The 22,203-nt window shown below is 40.2% G+C and overlaps 1 protein-coding gene across 1 annotated transcript; it reads right to left on the bottom strand.

The window, feature by feature from the left end:
- Positions 1-17,226: 17,226 nt before the first annotated feature.
- On the bottom strand, positions 17,227-21,720 carry LOC140856376 (putative disease resistance protein RGA3). Its single transcript, XM_073253532.1, is given in 3 exon segments — positions 17,227-17,644; positions 18,343-18,948; positions 18,950-21,720. Coding segments are annotated over 2 exon segments (3,222 nt in total). The 5' UTR covers positions 21,586-21,720; the 3' UTR covers positions 17,227-17,644; positions 18,343-18,362.
- Positions 21,721-22,203: the final 483 nt, after the last annotated feature.

The raw sequence follows: 22,203 nt of genomic DNA, 5'->3' as shown, positions 1-22,203 counted from the left end.
TCTGAAGAAGTATATGTAGAACAACCCCCTGGATTTGAAAATCATGCTTTTTCAATCATGTCTTTAGATTAAATAAAGCTTTATATGGTCTAAAACAAGCACCTAGAGCATGGTATGAAAGGCTAAGCAAATTTTTACTAAATAATGGTTTCTCAAGAGGCAATGTAGATACAACCCTATTTATTAAAAGAAATCAAAATGATATGCTAATTATACAAATTTATGTTGATGACATAATTTTTGGGTCTACTAATGAATCCCTTTGTCAAGACTTTGCTAAGCTTATGCAGGGAGAGTTCGAGATGAGCATGATGGGAGAACTCACCTTCTTCCTCGGACTCCAAATCAAACAATCAAAAGAGAGAATCTCCATCACCCAAAGCAAGTACACCAAGGAACTACTCAAAAGATTTGGAATGGAGAACTGCAAACCAATTGGCACACCAATGAGTTCCTCAAGTAAGCTTGACAAGGATGATGAAGGTAAAAGCGTAGACTTAAAATACTATAGAGGTATGATTGGCTCATTATTATATCTAACTGCAAGTAGGCCTGATATCATGTTTAGTGTTTGCTTATGTGCTAGATATCAATCTAATCCTAAGGAATCTCATTTGAATGCTGTTAAAAGAATCCTTAGATACTTAAATGGTACACAAACTATAGGGTTATGGTACTCTAAGGACTCACAAATTAATTTGTTAGGATATTCAGATGCTGATTTTGCTGGATGTAAATTAGATAGAAAAAGCACAAGTGGAACTTGCCAATTTCTTGGAGTTAACCTAATCTCATGGTTTAGCAAGAAACAAAATTCGGTGGCACTGTCTACGGCTGAGGCCGAATACATTGCAGCCGGAAGTTGTTGTGCTCAAATCTTGTGGATTAAGCAATAACTCGAAGATTTTGGAATCAAACTTAATGAAACACCAATAAAATGCGATAATACAAGTGCCATAAATCTATCTAAAAATCCAATACAACACTCAAGATCCAAACATATTGAAATAAGACATCATTTCATAAGAGAACATGTTCAAAACAAAAACATAATTCTTGAATATGTTTGCACTGAGAATCAATTAGCTGATATCTTTACAAAGGCCCTTAGTGAGGATAGATTCTGTGAAATTAGGAGAAATCTAGGAATTCTAGATCCATTTGCCTAAAATTTCTCAATTTTCAAAGAATTGATTAGAGCTCAATTTTCAACATCCATCCTGGTCCCAAAAGCTCAGATTTATCACTCTAAAAACTTATCATTGAACAAAATTCCTTCTTCCAAAATTTTGAATTTTTCTGGAATTTATTTATATTTTTTTGAATTTCTGAACTTCATGAGTCGACCCCCATGAGTCGACTCAATGGCAAACTTGTAAATCCCACAAACTTCCCACGGGCTCATTGTTTTTAAACGGGAACCCTGTTTGTGAGACGACTCATCTTCTCATCGTCTTCCTTCCGAAAGCCGTTCTTTCCAACTCTTTCTTGCTCCAAAACCAAGGATTTATTTCGAGGCAATTCTCCCTCCTACTCTCCACCAAAAATCGCCTCCTTGGAAAAGAGATTTCTCGTGCTTTCTCGCATTGCTTGGCGCGGTTGGAACGTGCCCTAGCACTTCACCGAACTTCCAAAATCCACTTCTTTTCTCCACTAAAATTCCTCTTTACTCTCTTGTGATCCCTCCTCCTCTCAATTCAAGTCTTCTTGTCTGCTACTTTATTGGATATGGCTCCAAAGATGAAACTTCCCCAAAGAAGGAAATCAATCCGTGAGCCTGAAGAAGTTGTCCGAAAGAAAAGGCATGCTCAGTCTTCAACTGCTCCCACTCCAGTTTCAGTACCTACTCAAGGTCCCTCTCAATCCTCCATAAGCCCCAGTGTAAATCCTCTTTCTGATAGAAAAGTAGAAACCGAAAAAAATATAGATTTTCGGTTCTTTGAGAAAGAAGGCTTTACTTTTGCTACCAAGATCAAAAATCAAGGATGGAAACTCTACTGCTCCCTTAAGGAAGTCACCTATGTTGATCTAGTTAGAGAGTTCTACCAGAACCTACATTATGGAAACGGGTCAGTGACTTCAACAGTCAAGGGGATTGACATATGCTTGGATTCTAGGATATTGGGAGATATACTTCAGTTGCCTAGTGAAGGATACTCATATATGGAACTCCCAATTAAAGAAGAAGGGATCAGAATTATCTTAGGAGAAGCTTTTTCAGGAAGTTTAAACAAATTGGAAGCAAAGCTATTATCCATTGAGATGAGGGTCCTGCATCAGATTGTAACAAAACTCTTTTTTCCTAGGAGTGGTAGGCATGATCTACTATCTGGCAGAGATGTATGTGTCATGTTTCATATCATCACTCAGACCCCCCTAAACCTCCCTGCACTTATGATAGAGGCCATGAGAGAAACTTTGAACAGATCCAAGGCACACTTGCCTTATGGTATGGCCCTTACTAGAGTATTTAGGAGGTTTGGAGTTAGCTGTGAGGGGGAGACACCTACCAAGCTCTCACATGTGGACACTTTCAACCAACACAGCCTGCACCGAATGGGAATTACAAAGACTGTTGGTGGTTGGATCAAGGGCTCTGAAGAAAGAGCTGAGGAGAGAGCTGAGGAAAGAGCTGAAGACAGAACTGAAGGCAAAGTAGAAGAAGAAGGTCCATCTTCTCCTGTACATGACTTCAGGGCAGCATCACCGGATACCCAGTTCATTCCTGATACTGAGGCTGGCCCTTCAGAGTTTACTAGGATGCCCACATCAGTGTATCAGCCAGAGAGCAGAGCACCTCATTCAGAGTTCAGACTGGCTGACGATCAGATCGAGCATATATCTCAGCGTGTGGCTTCTTTGCTGTCTAGCCAGTGGGGTAGTACTTCTTTTGCACCTGGAGCTACCTCTTCTGATCAGACCATTACTCTCCACATCTCCACTGTGTTTTAGATGATATCAGATCAGTCCATCAGGATCCAGCAGCTTGAGGACACAGTCTGGAGACTGACTGGCAGAGTTCTTGACTTGCACGGGCAAGTCCTTGCATTGGCCCATCCTCAGCCACAGGAGTCTACCATTGAGGTCACAGACCTCACTACAGAGGCTGGCAGGCTCAGAGGAGCTCTAGAAGGTGGATATGAATTACTGAGGAAAGAGATCCGAGGATCGAGTGAGCATGCTACCACCCAGTTCACTGCTCTACTTCAATCTGTTTCCAGAGCACTGAACGTACTTGATTCTATTAGACTCACCCTTTCTGTTCAGTCCCTAGCATCTCAGCGTTCTCAGCCACCCAGTTCATCTCGCTCTCCTGCTCGTGGCAGAGGCAGACGGGGTAGAGGACGCACTTCTGATCCATCATCTCCTCACCCTATATCTGATGACTCCGATCATTGACTTATCTTGATCTTTACTAGATCCTAGGTGTTAGTGTCTTGTTCTAGGATCTATACCTTGGGGCCATGTATTGACATTTAGCTGGTTGAATTTTATGTATTGAAACAATTATGATATTAATGGAATCATCTTTTACCTATATTTCTACCTCTTTGTAATGATATCGATCATATTTTGGTTATATATTTTCTTTTGTGGAAATATTGTCTTCTCCTTGTTGTTGTTTGCTGTTGATAATTGCTATATTAAGGGGGAGCAAACATCTGTGAAAAACTCTAAAGGGGAAGAAATTAAAGAATGTTTCAGAAAAAGGAAGAGTTAACTATGTTTGATGATGTCAAAAAGGGGGAGAAATTAAACAAAAACAAAAATTGAAATTAAAAAAAAAAGCAAAACCCTAAATTATGAAAAAAAGGGGGAGAAATTAAAGAAAAACAAAGATTGAAAGATTAAACCAAACTGGAGAAATTAAACAAAAACAAGAATTGAAAGATTAAACTAAACTTGAGAAATTAAACAAAAATTGGAAGATTAAAAAAAATATATTGGGAAACAAATATTGGAGAAATTAAACAAAACTTTGAGAAATTTGGTATCGAAATTTGGTATCAGACAGAACTTAAACAAAAAGCCATCCATCTAAAGCAAAATCATAAGTACAATGCAAATAAGTATTTTTTTATGTGCTCTGATATATTTCAAAATTCAAACTTGCTCTGATACATCTTTTGAAATTTTATTTACCTTGATACAACTTAAGAAATTTGATTTACTCTGATACACCCTAAAATTTCTTTTAACTTGCTCTGATACATGATAAAATTTGATCTGATACAGTGTGAAAGTTTCTCTGATATATTATAACATTTGCTCTGATACAGTGTGAAATTTTCTCTGACATTTGCTCTAATACAGTGTGAAATTTTCTCTGATATATTATAAAATTTTCTTGCTCTGATACATTGTAAAATCTTTTCTGATATCATTGTAAAAATTATTTTTCTTACTCTGATACATTGCAAAAGTTATTTATCTTCTCTTGCTCTGATATATCTTAAACTCAAAATGATCTAATATCCTTTTCAAATCTTTAAGAAAATGAACAAACTATTTTTGCATTTATATTACATGCCAAAAGAATCATACTCTTTTCAAGCATATACACCTATAATGGATTCTTTTAAAATTAATGCATTAACATAAATATTTTTGTTCAAATATTTTGTCATCATCAAAAAGGGGGAGATTGTTGCTCCTAGATTGATTTTGATGATTACAAAGCAGATTGAAGGGATACAAATAATTTTAAAATGAAAAAGTCCTTATGCTCTTCAAGGGCAAAATCGTAATTTCACTAAAATTCTGATTTGATAGTATCATTTGATAGAACAAATGATTTGTAAACTATTGGTGAAAATTTTATTGTATTTGGACTTATATTTTTGAAGTTATGAAGGTTTGAAGTGCATGAGTCGACTCATGAGTCAACTCATGGCACTGTGAGCTGATTGGCACGCAAAAAATTTCCATGGCACGCTGGATTTTTGACTTGGCACGACCTGTGAGTCGACTCATGAGTCGACCCACAAGGCATGAGTCGACTCATGAGTCGACCTCTGTTGATTTGAGCCGAAAAATCCAGAAATCAGACCTTCTGGTCTGTGCAACAGAAGTCGACTCATGAGTCGACTCCTGATGCATGAGTCGACTCATGAGTCGACCTCTGCGACGGAAAATGTCAGCAACGGCTATTTTTTTTACCCATTTTAATTGCCATTTATGCTTCCTAAAATTGCTCTAACGGCTCTTTATCTACCTAAATTATTTTCTCTTGCTTCTAATGCTACAAAATGCTTGAAATGGTGAAAGAAATTGCAGTTTAAATAGCAGATCAAATTGGAGAGAAAAAGAAGAAGATCAATCGACAGATCAAAGAGAGAAGAACAGAAGAGAGGATCCAAAATCTGCACGAAAAAGCCTGAGATCAACGAAAAATCCAAAAAAAAAAAAAGAGAGGATCCACAATATACCAGAGAGAGTGTGAAAGAGAAAAGCAAGAGCTTTCAAGGAGAGAATCCTTCATGCCTAGTGTTTCAACCTTGATCTAGAGATCGTTCAAAGCTTTCAAGAGATCTTCAATCAACAATCAACCTCTTCTCAAACATTCAAGCGTTCATCCACTTTGAGAAAATCCGAAAAAGGGGTTCTTCATTTGAGTAAAGCTTTTATTGTTATATTCGTTCATTTAAGGAGCTGTTATTGTATTAATCTGTGCTCAAAATTTTCTAACTCTTTGTGAGTTTTTGTTCTTGTTTTTGGAGGATTTCCAAAACAAGGAAAGGTTGATCCGAACCTGAAATCGGAGTGTTTTGGGTTTACTTGTACCCGAGAAACAAGTGATCTAGCTTGGGATAGCTAGTGTCGGAGTTTCTGACGTTTTGTATTCGGGTTGAATACAAAGGATAGTGGATTGAAATTCCCAAGTAGGATCTTGGGGAGTGGATGTAGGTGCAAGGTTAGCACCGAACCACTATAAATCCTTGTGTTTGTGGTGTGCTTTATCGCTTTATCTTATTTCTTTATTATATCATTGCAATACTGCTTTAGGTAATTAATATTGATTTAAAGTCTTTGTTTTGTTCTTCATAAGTAATCTGTTGGGCTTAAAATTTTTTAGAAACCCAATTCACCCCCCCCTCTTGGGTTGCATAGCTGGGCAACAGCCCGTGATGGAAATTGATCATGAGCCCAGTTGGATCGACCCACTGATGGCATATCTCAGGGACGGAGTTCTCCCTCATGATGCAAAAGAAGCTCGGAAGCTCAGAAATCAAGCCTCCCGATACATCCTTTATGAGGACAAGTTGTACAAGAGATCATACTCTTTATCCCTTCTAAAATGCCTCTGGCCTTCGGAGGCTGAATACGCCTTGTGGGAGGTGCATGAAGGAATCTATGGAAGCCATCTAGAGGCTAGATCTTTATCCCATATGTTACTCCGCCAAGGATATTACTGATCGACAATGCATCATGACTCGATTGAATACGTCAGAAAATGTGACCGATGTCAGAGATATGCCAACATCTAGAGACAGCCCGCCACCGAGCTTACACCCTTGAGTGCCCCATGGCCTTTTGCGCAATGGGGGATGGATATCCTTGGACCTTTTTTCATGGCATCGGGACAGAGGAAGTTCCTCCTGGTAGTGATTGACTACTTCACCAAGTGGGTCGAAGCCGAACCACTGGCGAAAATCACAGAAGCTAAAGTACAAGATTTCATCTCAAAGTCAATCGTTTGCAGGTTCGGCCTGCCAAGAACCCTAATCACTGATAATGGACGGCAGTTAGCGGGAGCAAGATTCACCGAATTCTGTAAAGATCTAAACATCTCCCACAACTTCACGTCAGTAGCCCATCCTCAGGCGAACGGCGAAGCTGAAGTGACCAACAGAACCCTGCTGCAAGGGATCAAGATGAGGCTCGAAAAGGCGAAGGAAACTTGGGCAGACAAACTTTATCATGTACTGTGGGCATACCAAACTATCCAAAGACTGCCCACGGGAGAGACCCCCTTTGCTCTAGCCTTCGGAACGGAGGCTGTTATCCCAATTGAGCTTAAACTCCCGTCGGCACAAGTCGTAGCATTCAACGAACATCACAATTCGTCAGGTCTTAAAGCCAACCTCGACTTACTGGAAGAAAAGCGGGAGGTAGCTTAAGTTCGGATGGCAGCTTACAGACAGAAAGTTGCCCGCTATTACAATTCTTGGGTCAAGAATAAAATCTTTAGAGCAGGAGATTTAGTGCTTCGACGAGCCGTTGTCTCGCAACCTCAGGATCGAGGGAAGCTCGTCCCAAATTGAGAAGGCCCGTACGAAGTCAAAGAAGTAGTCCGGCCCGAAACTTATTACCTCAAGGAGCTCAGAGGAGCAGACCTCCCATGACCATGGAGCTCGAAAAACTTACGAATGTATTACCGATAACTTTATTTTAAATAAAAGTTTCATATCTACATGTCTCCTCTCTTGGCATGAGCCTATATCGACAGGATAGTCAAAACAAACCGTGTCGGGAGCAGGAGGAGAACTTCATCTCGACAAAACTGAAGGCCCGATTCTCCTTAGATCGGATGGGGGGAGAGGCCCTGCAACGCCCACATGTGCCCCCACAGCCATGTTAGGGACAGGAGGAGAACCTCGTCCTAACTTGAGCAAAGTCGAAGGCCCGATTCTTCTTAGACCAGATGGAGGGAGAGGCCCTGCAATGCCCACATGTGCCCCCACAGCCATGTTAGGGACAGGAGGAGAACCTCGCCCTAATTTGAGCAAAGTCGAAGGCCCGATTCTCCTTAGATCGGATGGGGGGAGAGGCCAAAGAGCGCCCATATGCGCCCCCACAGCCATGTTAGGGACAGGAGAAGAACCTCGCCCTAACATGAGCAAAGTCGAAGGTCCGGTTACCCTTAGACCGGATAGGGGGAGAGGCCTTGCAACGCTCATATGTGCCCCCACAGCCCTGTTAGGGATAAGAGGAGAACCTCGTCCTAACTTGAGCAAGGTCGAAGGCCTGGTCACACTTAGACCGGATGGGAGAGAGGCCCCGCAATGCCCATATGTGCCCCCATAGTCCCGTTAGCGATAAGAGGAGGATCTTGTCCTAACCTGAGCTAAAATCGATTACATCAGAAATAGGGGAAGAATCCTGTTCTGACACTAATTAAAGTCTGGTCATTCAAGATCGGATGGGAAAAGGGGACCTTCCCAGCAGCCCCTTCCCGCTCCCGCAACCCCACCAAGAGCAGAGGGAAAACCCCCACTCGAAAAAGAAAAAGGAGAAAGGGGAGGGGAGTTAAAAAGGAAAGCGACGGACTACGTCAGCGACGAATGGAAAACAAACGGCATCAAAGATGCAGAGAACCTTGTCCCAGCAAGGATTGGGGTTCTTATCAAAAACCCCGGCCTTCAAGAAAGCCCTCAACACAAGCCCGAGATAAGACGACTTCCTCAGGGTGACGAGAAGCTCGGACCTCCGAGCTCGAACTCTGAAAGAGGACGTCAAACCCGAGCGGCCCCGAGCAAATCTGCGGCCATGGATGAAAGGACGGGTCAATACGACGGTAATCGGGTACCTCCGAACGGCATCGATTTCAAGCAAGGCAATAGCCGAAAGAAGCTCAACAAGCGACAATTCAACACATGAGTAAAAGAGGTAGCGAAAGATTTTCTTCTCATGTTATTTATTAAATATGCATTACACAGCCATTAAGGCTGAAGAAGAAGGATGACTGGAAAAGCGAGCCGATGCGGCAACAACCAGCGACCTCTGGACGACGTCGGCAAAAAAAAAAAAAAAGAGAAAAAGAAAAAGAAGGGAATACAACAATAACAATGGTAAATGAAAGAAGTTCGGCAGGCAGCAATTCGACGCAAAGTGCGGACAAAGTAACAAAATCTCCTTCTCATTCTTGATTAACAAAGGTGTACGTTACAAGGCCCTGGGGGCTGAGAAAAAAAATATTACTACAAGACTCAAAAGGAACGCATTGGAGACCACTTCAAGCTCCCAACTTCTCCTTCCGGTTCCATCCTTCTCGGCAGTATTTTTCAGTGCGTGTGATAAATCCCTCAGCTCTCGCCCCCCGCCTCGTTTCGCTCCATCATCGAAACTCCAGCCCTAGAGAGAAAAGGGGGGGATAGAATTCAAGGGGCAGCGATGGCAACGGCAGCGGCGATGATGACCTGCATCAAGAAGAACCGGAGGCACCCCGGAGGCCGCGATGGCGCCGGAGGCATGCACCACCACCGTGTGCTCCACGACAACCACCGTCCTAGGTACTCCGGCAAGGTCGGCATGCGCTACTTCCACCGTCCCCACAACAAGTTCTACTACCCCACCGTCAGCGCCGACCGCTTCTGGTCCCTCGACCCCGACGACATCAAGAATTCCGCCACAGCTTGTGATGACAACTCTGCCCCCTTGACCGGTGTCACCCCGCTCAACTACTCTGAAATTCTCGGGCGGAATGCGCTCACCGATTGTCCCCGTTATTAAATCCCTGTTGTTGAAGAAATTCTCCCTCGAGCCCCCTTTGAGGTGGTGGGAACCCTCAGTGACAGTTCGACAGCCGAAAAATTCGCAGGCCGCTATTTTTCCCCTCATACTCCTCATGGTCCGTGGCATCCTCTCGAGGTTGGCCTCCGGGGCAGAAGCCCCAGTAGGAGAACCCCCCCGAAGGGGCTCGGAAGACTGAAGGCGGTGGGGAGCCGGTGGGGATGGCGAAAACTGGTGCGAAGAGTGCTTGGAGTCAAAAAGGACGCCGATGCGGGTGGCTAAACTCTCAGGCAGAAGAAGGGCGCCAACTCTCAGGTGAAGTGAAGCCTCAGGAGGTTCTCCTGGAGTTTCTTCCCCGGGAGTGACCTCTGCAGGCTCAATAGGATGTTCTTGTTGTGGTACATCATCATCCAGTGAGGGTGGAGCGTTTTCTTGTTGCATAGCGGGCTCCCAAGCATTAGAGCCATCTACAAATTGAGTAGGTCTCCGATTTCGTCCACGCTCAGTCTCTCGAGCCATGTCAACCTACACAGTTTCACTTTAGTCAGGAACTTAAGAAAAATATCTCATATTAGTCAATTTTCATCTAAAAGTCTACCCATATACTCTTCCTCTAAAATGAACCTTAGGATTTCTAAACCTAAGCTCTGATACTACTCTGTCACGCCCCAAATCCAGCACCTGAGTTGGGCACGAGACACGGCCACACAACCCTAGAGCAATGCCCTGAGGATCATGTAAGGCCTAATAATTTAACACTTCAAAATTTTAAATAACCAATTAAATACCAAATCAATCAACCGAGTCACAACTTCAAATCGAATGTAAACTTGTTCAATACAATTATTCAAATGTTCATTGGTATCAGAGAATTTAAGCTAACTAAATTACTAAAGGCTTCAGTTCTCATTTGCTCTCGCCCAAACCATCCAACTAAGCATCCTGTGAGTCTGAAAAAAATAAGAAGGAAAATATGAGCTTCTCCAGCTCAGTAAGAATCACTGCACATGTACATCAAGCCAGTAGATAAAATTAATATTTCTAAAACCAATACAATTGAGAAAACTCATATGTATATAATAACTGAAATATTGTCACAAATATGCATTTAATAATATGTATCATCATATATCATCAGATGAAATCTTCATTCATTGTTGAATTTCATATTATATGTTCCATCTTTCACATCTTCGGTTTGACAACCTTTTATTCCTTTTTGGCTTTGGACTAACCCAGACCATACCTCAATCTCTTTCCAATCCAAATTTTTTTTTTCTTTCATATAAGCCTTTCAAGGCTGTCCCAGGATGAGCTCCTGGCCGGCTGTCCCACGTACAAAAGTCCGTGAGAGGCTGTCCCAGGCATAAGCTCCTGGCGGGCTGTCCCAGGCATGAGCTCCTGGCCGGCTGATCCACCTGTAAGCCAGTGGGGGCTGTCCCAGGCATAAGCTTCTGGCGGGCTGACCATATGTCGAGGCTAGTCCAAACCATATCCTTTTCATTTAATTCTTGATTTTATCGAATTATTTGAAATTACAGAATGATGAAGTTGATAAGTCATATCCATAAGACTCGTACCTTCAACCATAAAAATCTTTTCATAACATGCTCCTATTTAAAAAGATTCATATAAGCCATATATCGGTGTCTCAAGCATAGAAAACTCATCGATTATAAATCCAGTATTGCAAATTCAATATTATAAACAAATAACATACATAGTGATGATCATGTACAGGATTTTTACCTTGATCAATGAGGAATCAAATTCACAGCCTTATAGTCTGAAAATCAAAACCCTACTCGTTGTCCCCCTGGTCGTTGGACTGTTCTCCTATCAAACAAAATAAATTAATTTAACCAAATAAATTTTCTAAATATATATATATATATATTGAGGTTTATCTGACTCTTACCCATGTCCCCCCTCTTTTTTTTTTTATATATATCTATGTATGTATATATATATATAATTATATTATATATATATATATATTTATATATTTTAATTTTTTTATTTTTTATTTTTATTTATTTTATATATATATGTATATATATATATATATATATATATATATATATTATTATTTTTTTATTTAGAGAAGAGAGAAGAAACTTCTTCTCCTCTTCCTCACGCTCGAAAACAGGGAACCCGAGCCCCTTTCCGAGCGCCTCCCCTTAATCCGACCAGATGAGCCACCTCCGGCCACCCTCCCCGGCAACGTCTTGACGACGGTGATGCTACCATCTCGGTGGCAGTGCCACCATCCCTGTTGCCGGCGGCAGGAAAAGAAAAAAAAATCACAAACAGGGTGTCCCTGTTTGAGCCCGAACCGGCACCTCGCCGGCTCCCAAGTACACCGATGACCGGAGGATCAAAAGGAGAAAAGGAATACCTTGCTCCGATGTCCAGAGATAGCTCCGACGACCCCCCTCTCTTCCGATCAACCACCCACGGTATATCTTTGAGAAAATCTCTCAAATCCCTCGATTTTCTTTGAAATTTTTGTTGTAAAATCCTAAGGGAGGACGGGGGATCTTATAGTGGAGGTTTTCTATCCTAGTCGGACTCTTTGAGTCCGATTTCGTCGGAAATGGGAAGGAAGAAGACTCCGGCTAGGAATCTTCCTCCTCCTCTGTAATTTTTTTTTTTTTTTTTGTTGGGCTGTCTGAGCTACAGGCCCAAGTAACTGGGCTGTTACAGTACCAACTCATCAAAATATGAACTGCCAACGGCTTCCACCGAATTTCTTCCATCTTGTCGAATATAACCTTGAGCCATCCACAAGTTTACCGTATACTCTTTCTCAAACAGATAACCTTTAGGAAACAAAGAACAATATGCAAAACACTGCTTCAAATGTGCTGGCATGCGATGATAGCTCAAGCTCAGAGCTGGCAAAATCTCATTTCTCTCTTCATCAAATAAATATTAAATCAGACGAAACCATAAAGCGTAATATGAGAAAGAAAGGAGGATTCTTTTGAAAAATGAGAATAATGATCACATTTTGCCACTGTTGCATTGTATTTATACATTCATGATTACATAAGAATATCCTGATAATTTCAGTTTTTATACGGTTAAAATATTTTTCTTTCTAAAAAATTTCTGTCTTTCATATTGCAATATATCAAACCGTTAATCAAATCAGACCAAATCGTAATTCACTGGTCTGGTTTGATCCGGTCTAAGTGACAAAATGGCCTGATTTGGTTCGTAAAATTGACAAACCATAATTTAATGATTTTGTTTAAGAATATTCTGAAACCAGACCGTGTACACCTCTAGTAGCAAGCATGCCAGTTTACTGTAGAAACTATATCTATTTGGGCTGTAGCAAGCATGCCAGCTATGCCTATTTGGGCTGTATCATGCATGCCAGTTTATGTAGCTTGGTGGCTGTTGGCATCAGATTTGGGCTGCAGCAGGCATGCCAGTTTATTATGGAAAGTATGTCCATTTCGGCTGTAGCAAGCATCCCATTTTAAGAGACATTGCTTCTGTGTTTTCTATTTGCTCATTTTGTTGCTTGATGGATGCAGCATTTGTTACTTTCTAACAAACTCTTCCATTATGCCTATCATCGGCTTATTGTTCTCTCTTTTTGGCTTTCAGGCCTGGGATGGAAAAACTTCTGATGCTGTTGCTGGGGAGAAAGAGAAGGATGCTGCTAATGGGAAGCCCAGATTGCAGAAACCTTGGAATCTGTTACAATTTTGAACAAGGATGTGCAGCAGGGTGGCCTTGAACAACTAAAGCCATCCGAGGAAAATGGTGTGGCTGTAGCAGCTGGTGATGCTTGAAGATGGCTAAACCAGCAACAGAGAAGAGAGCAATTGCGAATGGTTCTGCAGGTAGATGTTAGGGTGTTAACCCCTAGTTTGTCAGCCGTAGCAAATGAACAGTCTAGAAGTGGTTTCAGAATAGCTTTTTGTTGGCTCAAATAAATGTCATCATACCTGGGCATCCGAAGCCTAGATTTGCAAGGCCGCAGGGTATTTTACGTGTGGGGTGCTGAGATCTTTTGCAACAAAAGCCTTCATAGCCGCTTGAGTGTGATAAGGCAGTTGGTTTTCTCAATGCCTCGAGTACTGAGTTGGGTTGCCGTTTTCACATCTGGACTGTTCTTAGGTTTAGGATATTGGAGTTTTATAGCGTTAAGTAGAGTGTACTGAGGAGTTTTTCGCTACCAATTTTAGTTTTGGGGTTTGGATTAGATTGTCTTTTACACTTGAAATTGTCTTTGCTTTTATGAAGTCTTTCCTTCTCCTGTAAATCTTTGTACCTCTAAGAATAAGAAGCATGTTAGAGTATTGCAAGGGAGGAGTTGAGGAGAGCTCTAAGTATGCTTTGCATCTTCCAATTCCATGACTTCAATTTGAATATGTGCATCAAACAAGACACTTGATTTATTGGCTTCAGTAGAAACAATCTGCAATTGAGAACATCCCAGAGGAATGAGATCTCAAATTTGATTGTGGACTCATAGTTTCTTATCGAATTGGTTTTTCAGACTGACAAAAAAAAAAAAAAAAAAGAGAGAGATTTCCCTTTGTTTTGAATCTCATATCAATGGCAATGTAATTTATTTAACAAAAGAATGGCAATGTAATTTAGATGGAGCAAGTTATGATCTGTGAGGCAGTGAGCCAAAGAGATCTCTGAGTCTGCATTTCTATGTCCATATGGGTTAATTTGGCTTGGTGCATCAATAATAGAAAAACTCTTTGATAGATTGGTACCAGCACAAATTATCTGCAATTTGGCTACATGCCCCCACGTGTGTAGGCATCAGATCTCAAACTTGGTTGTGAATTCATAATGTCGGACAGCTATTTCTATGTTCAGTGGGTTGAAGGGGTAACTGGTGATGAATCAATCCTATGGCATTCTTTTAAGTGATGGAATAAGAATTATGCGGTTGGTGCACCGACGGGAATTATATTATTATTATTGTAAAAGAGTGCTTTAAATATCTCAATGTTAATTGCAAGTGAAATTTCCAGTGAGGGAGCTTAGGCTTTAGAAATGATGGGATGTGAATTTACCGTTGTCTGGACAATTTAACAACCAGGGCTTTATAGCAGTTGGAAGCTTTTATCTGAAAGTGATTCAGTTGTCAGAAATACTTGGTAAGGAAAAGCTTATTACTTCATTATTTTCTGAATATATTATACTTTATAGCAATTTCAGTGCACTTTGGGTATTTTAGTGTGAATTGATGTCATAGAGAATTTACATAACATATAATGTTCTCATACTTAGAAATGCAAACATAGAAGTGATGGGATTCTATAAACAGTGAGGTTGTCAATGATGGCATTTGTTATATCTTGTCATGATGATGATGAGTATAATAATTTTTCCAAAAGGTATGGTGTTTTGTGAGGGGTATTGGTAAATATGATAGGAAATGTTTTGAAAGAGCAATTAATTACAAGTGCGTAAGGAGACATGCTTCAACACCAACTTTTAAGTTGAACCTTGAAATTTGCCCTCTAAAAAGCAAACATAGTAGACTGTAGCATCTAGCAGTTATTTTCCTGCAATTGTTCATTTAGTGTTCGCTAGTTGAATGATGATTAGGTCTTCATCCTCAAATTAAACATTATTCAATGATTTATGATATGATGTTCATAATGAATTATGAGTATAACATGATGTTGCCTTGGTGGCCATCAAATCAATTTATAAGAAAGAGAGAGGTGGGAAACATGGTTATGGGACCATGGAAGAATTTCCTCTTTTTGATATTATAGTATTTTACTAAGAGCATTATTAAATTTTATATTCTTTTATAGATTATATATAAACAATTCTTTTAAAAAATTGGGGCAGACTTGTGATTATTTTTGTATTTACTACAATAAGAGTGTATTGTAAAATAAAGACTCATATGATTTAAAAGATAATATTTGAAGTTAAAAATGTAAGCAAACTAAATTTATTTTACTAAAAATATATTTTTACGTTCATTTTACATATTTTTAAATTTAATAAATATTTTTAGTTATTACCTAATCTGATTAATTGACTCGGAAGTCAGATTAACGAGTTGTACCTATTTGCTTTATGATATATAAATAACATTTTAAAAAGTATGGGATTATTTTTGATCTACTATAATAAGAAAGTGCTATAAAATATAGACCCATGTAATTTAATGGATAATTTTAAAATGGAAATTTATCTATGACTATATATTTTAATTTTATTAAATTTTTTATAGTTCTGATTTGGTCTAATTATGAGTCTGATTGTTAGACCACCGTGAAAAAAGCTGAATCTTGATCAAGTTGGTCTCTTATCAGATTTTTATACCCATCAGTTGAATGCATATTTTTTTTATTCAAAATTAAAGAACTCTTTTAAAAATTTTTTTCCTTCCTATTTTTGGATAAAAGGGCATTAGTTATAGTACATAAAATATTTTTTTTATCAAAAATATAGTAACACATCGAAAAGCAAATTACCATGATATTACAATGCAAAAGAGTGCTAGCAAGCCTTCATTAGCTATAGTATATAATATTTTTTTTTCAAATTTATAGTAATAAAGTAACAAGCAAACTGCCACATTATGATAATATGGTTAGAGTGTTTACAAGCCGTCTGCTCCCTTGCAGAGACACCTCCCACATATGCAAGTTGAAACCATTGCCTGTGCTTCTGCAATCAAGGAGTTAATCGCTTGTCTTTCTCTCTTTTTGTTTTTTTTTGGGTAAAAGTAATCCCTTGTCTTTGACCGATGCCAGCGGCAGACACACCCACAGTTCACATGAACGCATACTAATTATAAAAGTATCACAAAATTTCCCCAAAGTAATATACCATCAAAACATATAAAACCTCACATGTTGGTATTAAGAACAAAATATTTGCAGTACCTAAAGCAACAAGCATTAAGTTAGTCATTTGGGAAATCAATAAAAATTGTTTAGCACTCACGAATTCTTGGAGAAGGAGTTAGTATTCTATAGACAAGCACCAGTAAAATTTTGTAACTTTTTTGATTGCTATCATAAAATGCCGTCAGCAAGTTATATGAAAGCCACAGCACTAAATGCTTAGCCAAATAATACATTAGATCCAAAGATAATTACCATAATGCTACCATAGTTATTATTTTTTTTAATTTTTCTCTTAATTAATATAAGATTTCTATTCAAAAATAAGCCAACACATGCTACAACTCAAGGAATACATGAACAAAATAATAGAAAGCTAATAGAAGATAAAACAGGTATGGTACACGAAGATTTAATGTGATCGGACCGGCTAATGGGTTGCATGGGTGAGAAAACCTCATCGATATCCCTCTGAATGCAGCAAAGTATCTACAAGATTATCAATTGACTTAATGCTATTCATGGGGTTATACACCAATAGCCATAAAAGGCAGCAATACTTGTTTAATTCCCTTTGTAGTTGAATTTAGTTCGAGAGGAAATCTTGGAATTCTAGTTTGAGTAAATATGAATGCTCAATGAGAGGCAAAAAATCAAAAAAAATTTAACTTGACATGGAAGTACTCTTTTATGCTCTATCACTTTCCAGCATAAAAGGTAGGTAACAACCAATATATTGCTATTCATCCCAAATATGGTGCTGGGTCAAGAACAGAAGCTCATGGAAGGAGCAGAGAAGCTCAAGTAATATCTTCCACAATATGATTTTCGGTTAATAACAATATGATGCACAGAATGGTAAGGTACATGGCATTTATAAACTATTTATGCTCCATTGCTTTCAGGCGTACAAACTATGTAAAGATCAATTTGTCGCTATCCATTCCAATATAATGCTGATTGAACAACAAAAGCATATAGGCGGATGAACTAAGAACCAGGAAAAGTCTTAGAATTTTCTCTTGTTGGTACAATTCAGATGATCTACATGTACATTATTTTTATAATCAATGATAAAGTAAATTGAAAATTAAACACTTGAGTGACATGGTTCAGAAAAATACAAATATTGATAGAAAATTAAGCATGAAGTACCAACAATTGGATTGAGCATTCATATGCTGGTCCTTGCATCCATCCTTTCGGCGTTATATTTCCAACATAAAAGGGCGATAAGTATGCTTGCTATGTCCGTTGAACTTTGTAAGGTTGAGGAATCAGCATTTCTATGAATTAAACCTAGCCTTAGAATGCAGAGTGCTATAGCATCTAATTAGCTGTCCATAGGCCAAAAGATAAAGATCAGCGATTCCGAAAAACTCATGCAGATAGAGTTCATGAAAATGGTGAAGTGGAAATAAAAGGGGCATTTGCCTTGTAAATTATCAAAAACAAACAGACAATTTTACATCAGCATGCTAATCATAAGATTATAATGCATAGAAATGAACAAAAAGTCCCAATCTGGTTGCTTGCTAGATTTTGGATTGTAGATACTAATTCTGCAGTTTAAGAAGAGCAGGCTTATGTAGCATTCAAATCTAAGTACTGCTCTGTAAAATGAATGTTTGGATCAGGCAACAAGCTTCTGAGGTGTAAACGTGGCAAGCTTCAAAAGATAGTCTTACATGAATACAGCAAAAAGAATTAGTTCTTGAGTAATGGTATTCTAGGAAAGATCTTGATAGGCTTCCATTTAGAGACCATAAAGTTTAGAAACAAGCATGCCAAGCGGGATTCAAAAATTAAATAATGTTAAAAAAGATTTAGGCAACTTTTTAAACTTTGAAATAGTTCATGCCTAGAGGACCAGGTTTTTATTTATTTTTATTGGAGGATATATAAGAAACAGCAAACGTAAACACAACAACATTATGATTGAAAAAAAAAAGAAAGGAAGAGAGAGAAAAAGAAAAAGGTCCCAATTGACAGACAACAAGGGGGAAGAAGATGCACCACAGAGATAAATTTTCACCGGATGGTAGTGATGCCATATCACCGGATGTGGATGTTTGGGATGTGAGCGATCTTGGGCCAGTCCTCCCCTCTATCCCTCTCGCATCGCTTCTCCAGCTGGGGGCAGTGGATAATAAATAGTGCCCAAAGCGCTGTGAGGCGTTGTAGCCCATCGGGCAACATCGCTAGCTTGCTGCAATCATCAAGTATTATACTCCTGAGCGAAGTGAGGCTCCCTAGCCACTCCGGCAGAGCGGTCAATTCGTAGGACAAATTTATTGCTAGATCTTGGATGGTCGTGAAGAAGGTGGGAGGCTGCTGTTGCTTATCCCTTTCTTCCCCTGATATGAACTTCAAGTTCTTGCAACCCAAGTCAAAGTATTGGAGGGACGGCATGCGCAGTTGCAAAATGCCCTCGGGCAAACACATCATCTTATCATCAGAAATATGCAACGTGGTAAGTGCGGTGAGGCCCTGCATCCACTCCCACCCGGACGACAACAATAGTGCTTCACAGTTACGGATACTCAAGTGTCTCAGCTTGTACAATCCTCCAGTTTTCACCGCTGATAGTAGCCGATCACCCTCGATAGCAACATTCACGACTGATGGTGGGATATGTGGTGCATTCTGTTAGAGAAAATCTTTCAAGGCAAGGGAATGCCATCATTGATTTTCCTGCTGCTGTTGCCTCTGTAGACCATTCCACCAAATTCCGGAAACAGCTCATTTCGAGATATCGTAGAGATGGAAACATACCTCCATCACCGTAGAACTCCACTCCGATTCTCATTACAGCACTCATTCCTATAAAGATACTCTGAAGAAAAGGTAGATGACCAAGCGTCGGAAGACGCATGCAACCATCGAGACCCTCCAGCTTGATCGTAACTAGATTGCGGATCGGTGATGATGCTAGCTCCATTTTTGTCATCCAAGTTGGCAAATTGACACCTGGATAATGCGGTATAGATAACTTCTTCAGATTAGAGGGAGGCTGAAGCCTCTCAAATACTTGCTCCCGCACTCCTACAGGAGATGCCGTCAATAGCGTAATTGAGTAATTGTTCCACTCCAGAGACAAGGAACGCAGGTTTGTCTTTGATTCCAGGTTTGCTCTCGTGGCTTCCATTGGATCCTGCACATTTCGAAGCTCCCTGATTTCTAGGTTGCCACCGATCAAATTTAGGTGCTCTAACTCGGAAATAGTACGTCCATGCTCTTTGCCCACGACAAACATGGTCATTGTTTGGAGGCTATTCAATCGGCCGAACCAACGGGGCATGCAAATCAATGGACATCCGCTGATGTCTAGGTGTCTGAGACTGCTCATATTACTCATTCCCCCTGGCAAACTTTTAAGACTCGAACATTCTGCAAGGTTCAAAGTACGCAAGTTGTGAAGGTCGGAAATCGAGCCAGGTAAAGCTTTAATTCCAGTCAGTGACAGGTCAAGGAGCCTAAGGTGTTTTAATTTTCTTATACTGCAGGGCAACTCTTCGATGTCAGCTCCATTTAGATCCAATGCACGAAGCTGAGTAAGGGATGACATCGCATAGAAGGCAAATTCTTTGATATCAATCCGCAGGGGAGAATATTGCTTCAATAACATAAGTGATCTAAGTTTCTTTGCTTCGAAAGCTGCCTTTAGAGTTGTTGACGACACGGTATCGTCATGAACAATTGATGAATACCGACATCCATGTGGAATGCTTCTCTCCGTGCCCACCTCCATGATCGAGGACTCATCTCTTGCGATAGAACATGCAAGATCATGGACCAAGTCATGCATCTTACATACCCATCCGTCTGTAAACTCATCTTTCCTGATGTCCTGGAAAAACGATATCCACAACAACCTATTGAAGTATTGGTTGCCAACTTCCTCCTGATGCATATCACCATTCATTGTTGGGATGAAACCTTCGGCAATCCACAACTGAATCAGTTTCTCCTTATCAATTATATAATCTTTTGGAAATATGGAACAATAAGCGAAACACTGCTTCAAATAAGAGGGCAACTGATCATAACTCAACTGTAATGCTGGTAATATACTGTTCTCGTTTACGGGCAATCTCCAAAGTTCGCTATCACTGACATGGAACCACTCCGCCTCAGTTTTAAACCTCATTAGACTTCCAAGAGCCTTTGCAGCCAAAGGCAAGCCCCCACATTTTTCAACGATCTCTTGTCCAATTTTAATCAACCTTGGATTCTCATCTTCTCTTCCTGGCTCAAATGCTCTCTGCTTGAACAGAGTCCAGCAGTCAGCGGATGTCAAGACTTGCAATTCATGTGCTGCCACCGTACCCATTATCCTGGCAACTACATCGCTTCTTGTTGTGGTTATGATCTTGCTTCCTTGCTTGCCACCTCTCAATAAGCTCTTCAGTCTCTCCCACTTTGCTTCATCCTCGTTCCAGACATCATCCAGAACGAGCAAGAATCTCGTCCCACTCAGTTTAGTTTGGAGCTGAAGCTGCGCAGCTTCCAAGTTTGAGAGATCACACTTTTGCCCGGTGGCACTCTCAATAATCGCTTTTATAATTTTGTGGATGCTAAAATCATCTGAAACACAAACCCATAATTTAAGATCGAACTGCTCTTTTATCCCCTGATCATTATAAGCCAGCTGGGCAAGTGTGGTCTTCCCAACTCCGCCCAATCCAACTATTGGAAGCACCGAGACATCACTACCATCATCCGCACTGACCAAGAAATTTATGATCTTCTCTTTGTCATCATCTCGTCCATAAATCTCGGATTCATTCACAATTGAAAAGGTCTCTCGATCGAGAGCCCTTCCTGACGTAGATCCCTCTGCCAGATGGAAATTTGACCTCTCCTCCGCGATATGGTTCAATCTCTTATGGATCTCTTTTATCTTGCGCGCCATCCTAAGGCGGAAAGCAATTTGGTTGTTAGGAGAAACGAAGTCACTTACCGTTCCGATAAGCTGGTTACGTCTCTGGTTCCTTTGTCGCAGTGCTTCGTACTGGAACTCATCCACCACGTCCTCGGCATCGAAAGCTGCATCCTTGAGCTTCCTCAGCCAACCGGTCAGAGCTTGGTCGCCGATGGATCTTCTCTGGGCATCATCAAGTACGTCGTTGATCGTCGAAAGGACGCTCTGAAGCCTCCCGATGTCAGAGTTGACACCCCGCGCCAATCCCAACTCTTCACAAAATCCAGAATCCAGCTTATCGATCACGAGTTTCAGAATGGGAGAGACAACTGCTATTACGGCTGCTTCTGCCATTGCTGAACACTTCTAGGATAGATTTGTGCAAGAGATTGAAGTCGGTGAGTGGAGGAAGTCTGGGGTTGGGGATTTCCAAGTAATCTGATCACACGAAATACTGGTAAAGAATAGTCTTTAGGCCTGGTGGGAGCCGACCGATCTTTATTTATTTATTTATTTTTGAGATTACCAAAAAAAGAAGACGTAGACGCCTAGCCAACCCCACTCATTGAGCATATATATATATATATATATATATATATATATATATATATATATATATATATATATATATATATATATATATATATATATAAAGCGTCTAGTATCCATCGTTTACGGCTAGGACTACTAGGGTATTTAATTCCATTTGCTTCCCTAACTTTCGTCTCTCAGTGTCAGTGTCGGCCCAGCATAGTGCTTTCACCGTTGATGTTCTTTTCGATCTCTACGTATTTCATCGCTCCATCGAAAATTCTCTCTGCCCCTACCGTACTCCAGCTTGAGTACCATATAAGGATAAGGCTTATAAGGAAGTCCCCTCAAGTTGGATCTGACCGAGGTCTTGAACTAAATGATACCTAAAGCTATACAAATGCCAGTTTTAGGTCCCGTGATGGGAAGAGCAGAGAAAGA

Source organism: Elaeis guineensis, chromosome 3 (genome assembly GCF_000442705.2).
Source record: "Elaeis guineensis isolate ETL-2024a chromosome 3, EG11, whole genome shotgun sequence".
Lineage (NCBI taxonomy): Eukaryota > Viridiplantae > Streptophyta > Magnoliopsida > Arecales > Arecaceae > Elaeis > Elaeis guineensis.
This window is presented reverse-complemented; position numbering and strand designations above follow the sequence as displayed.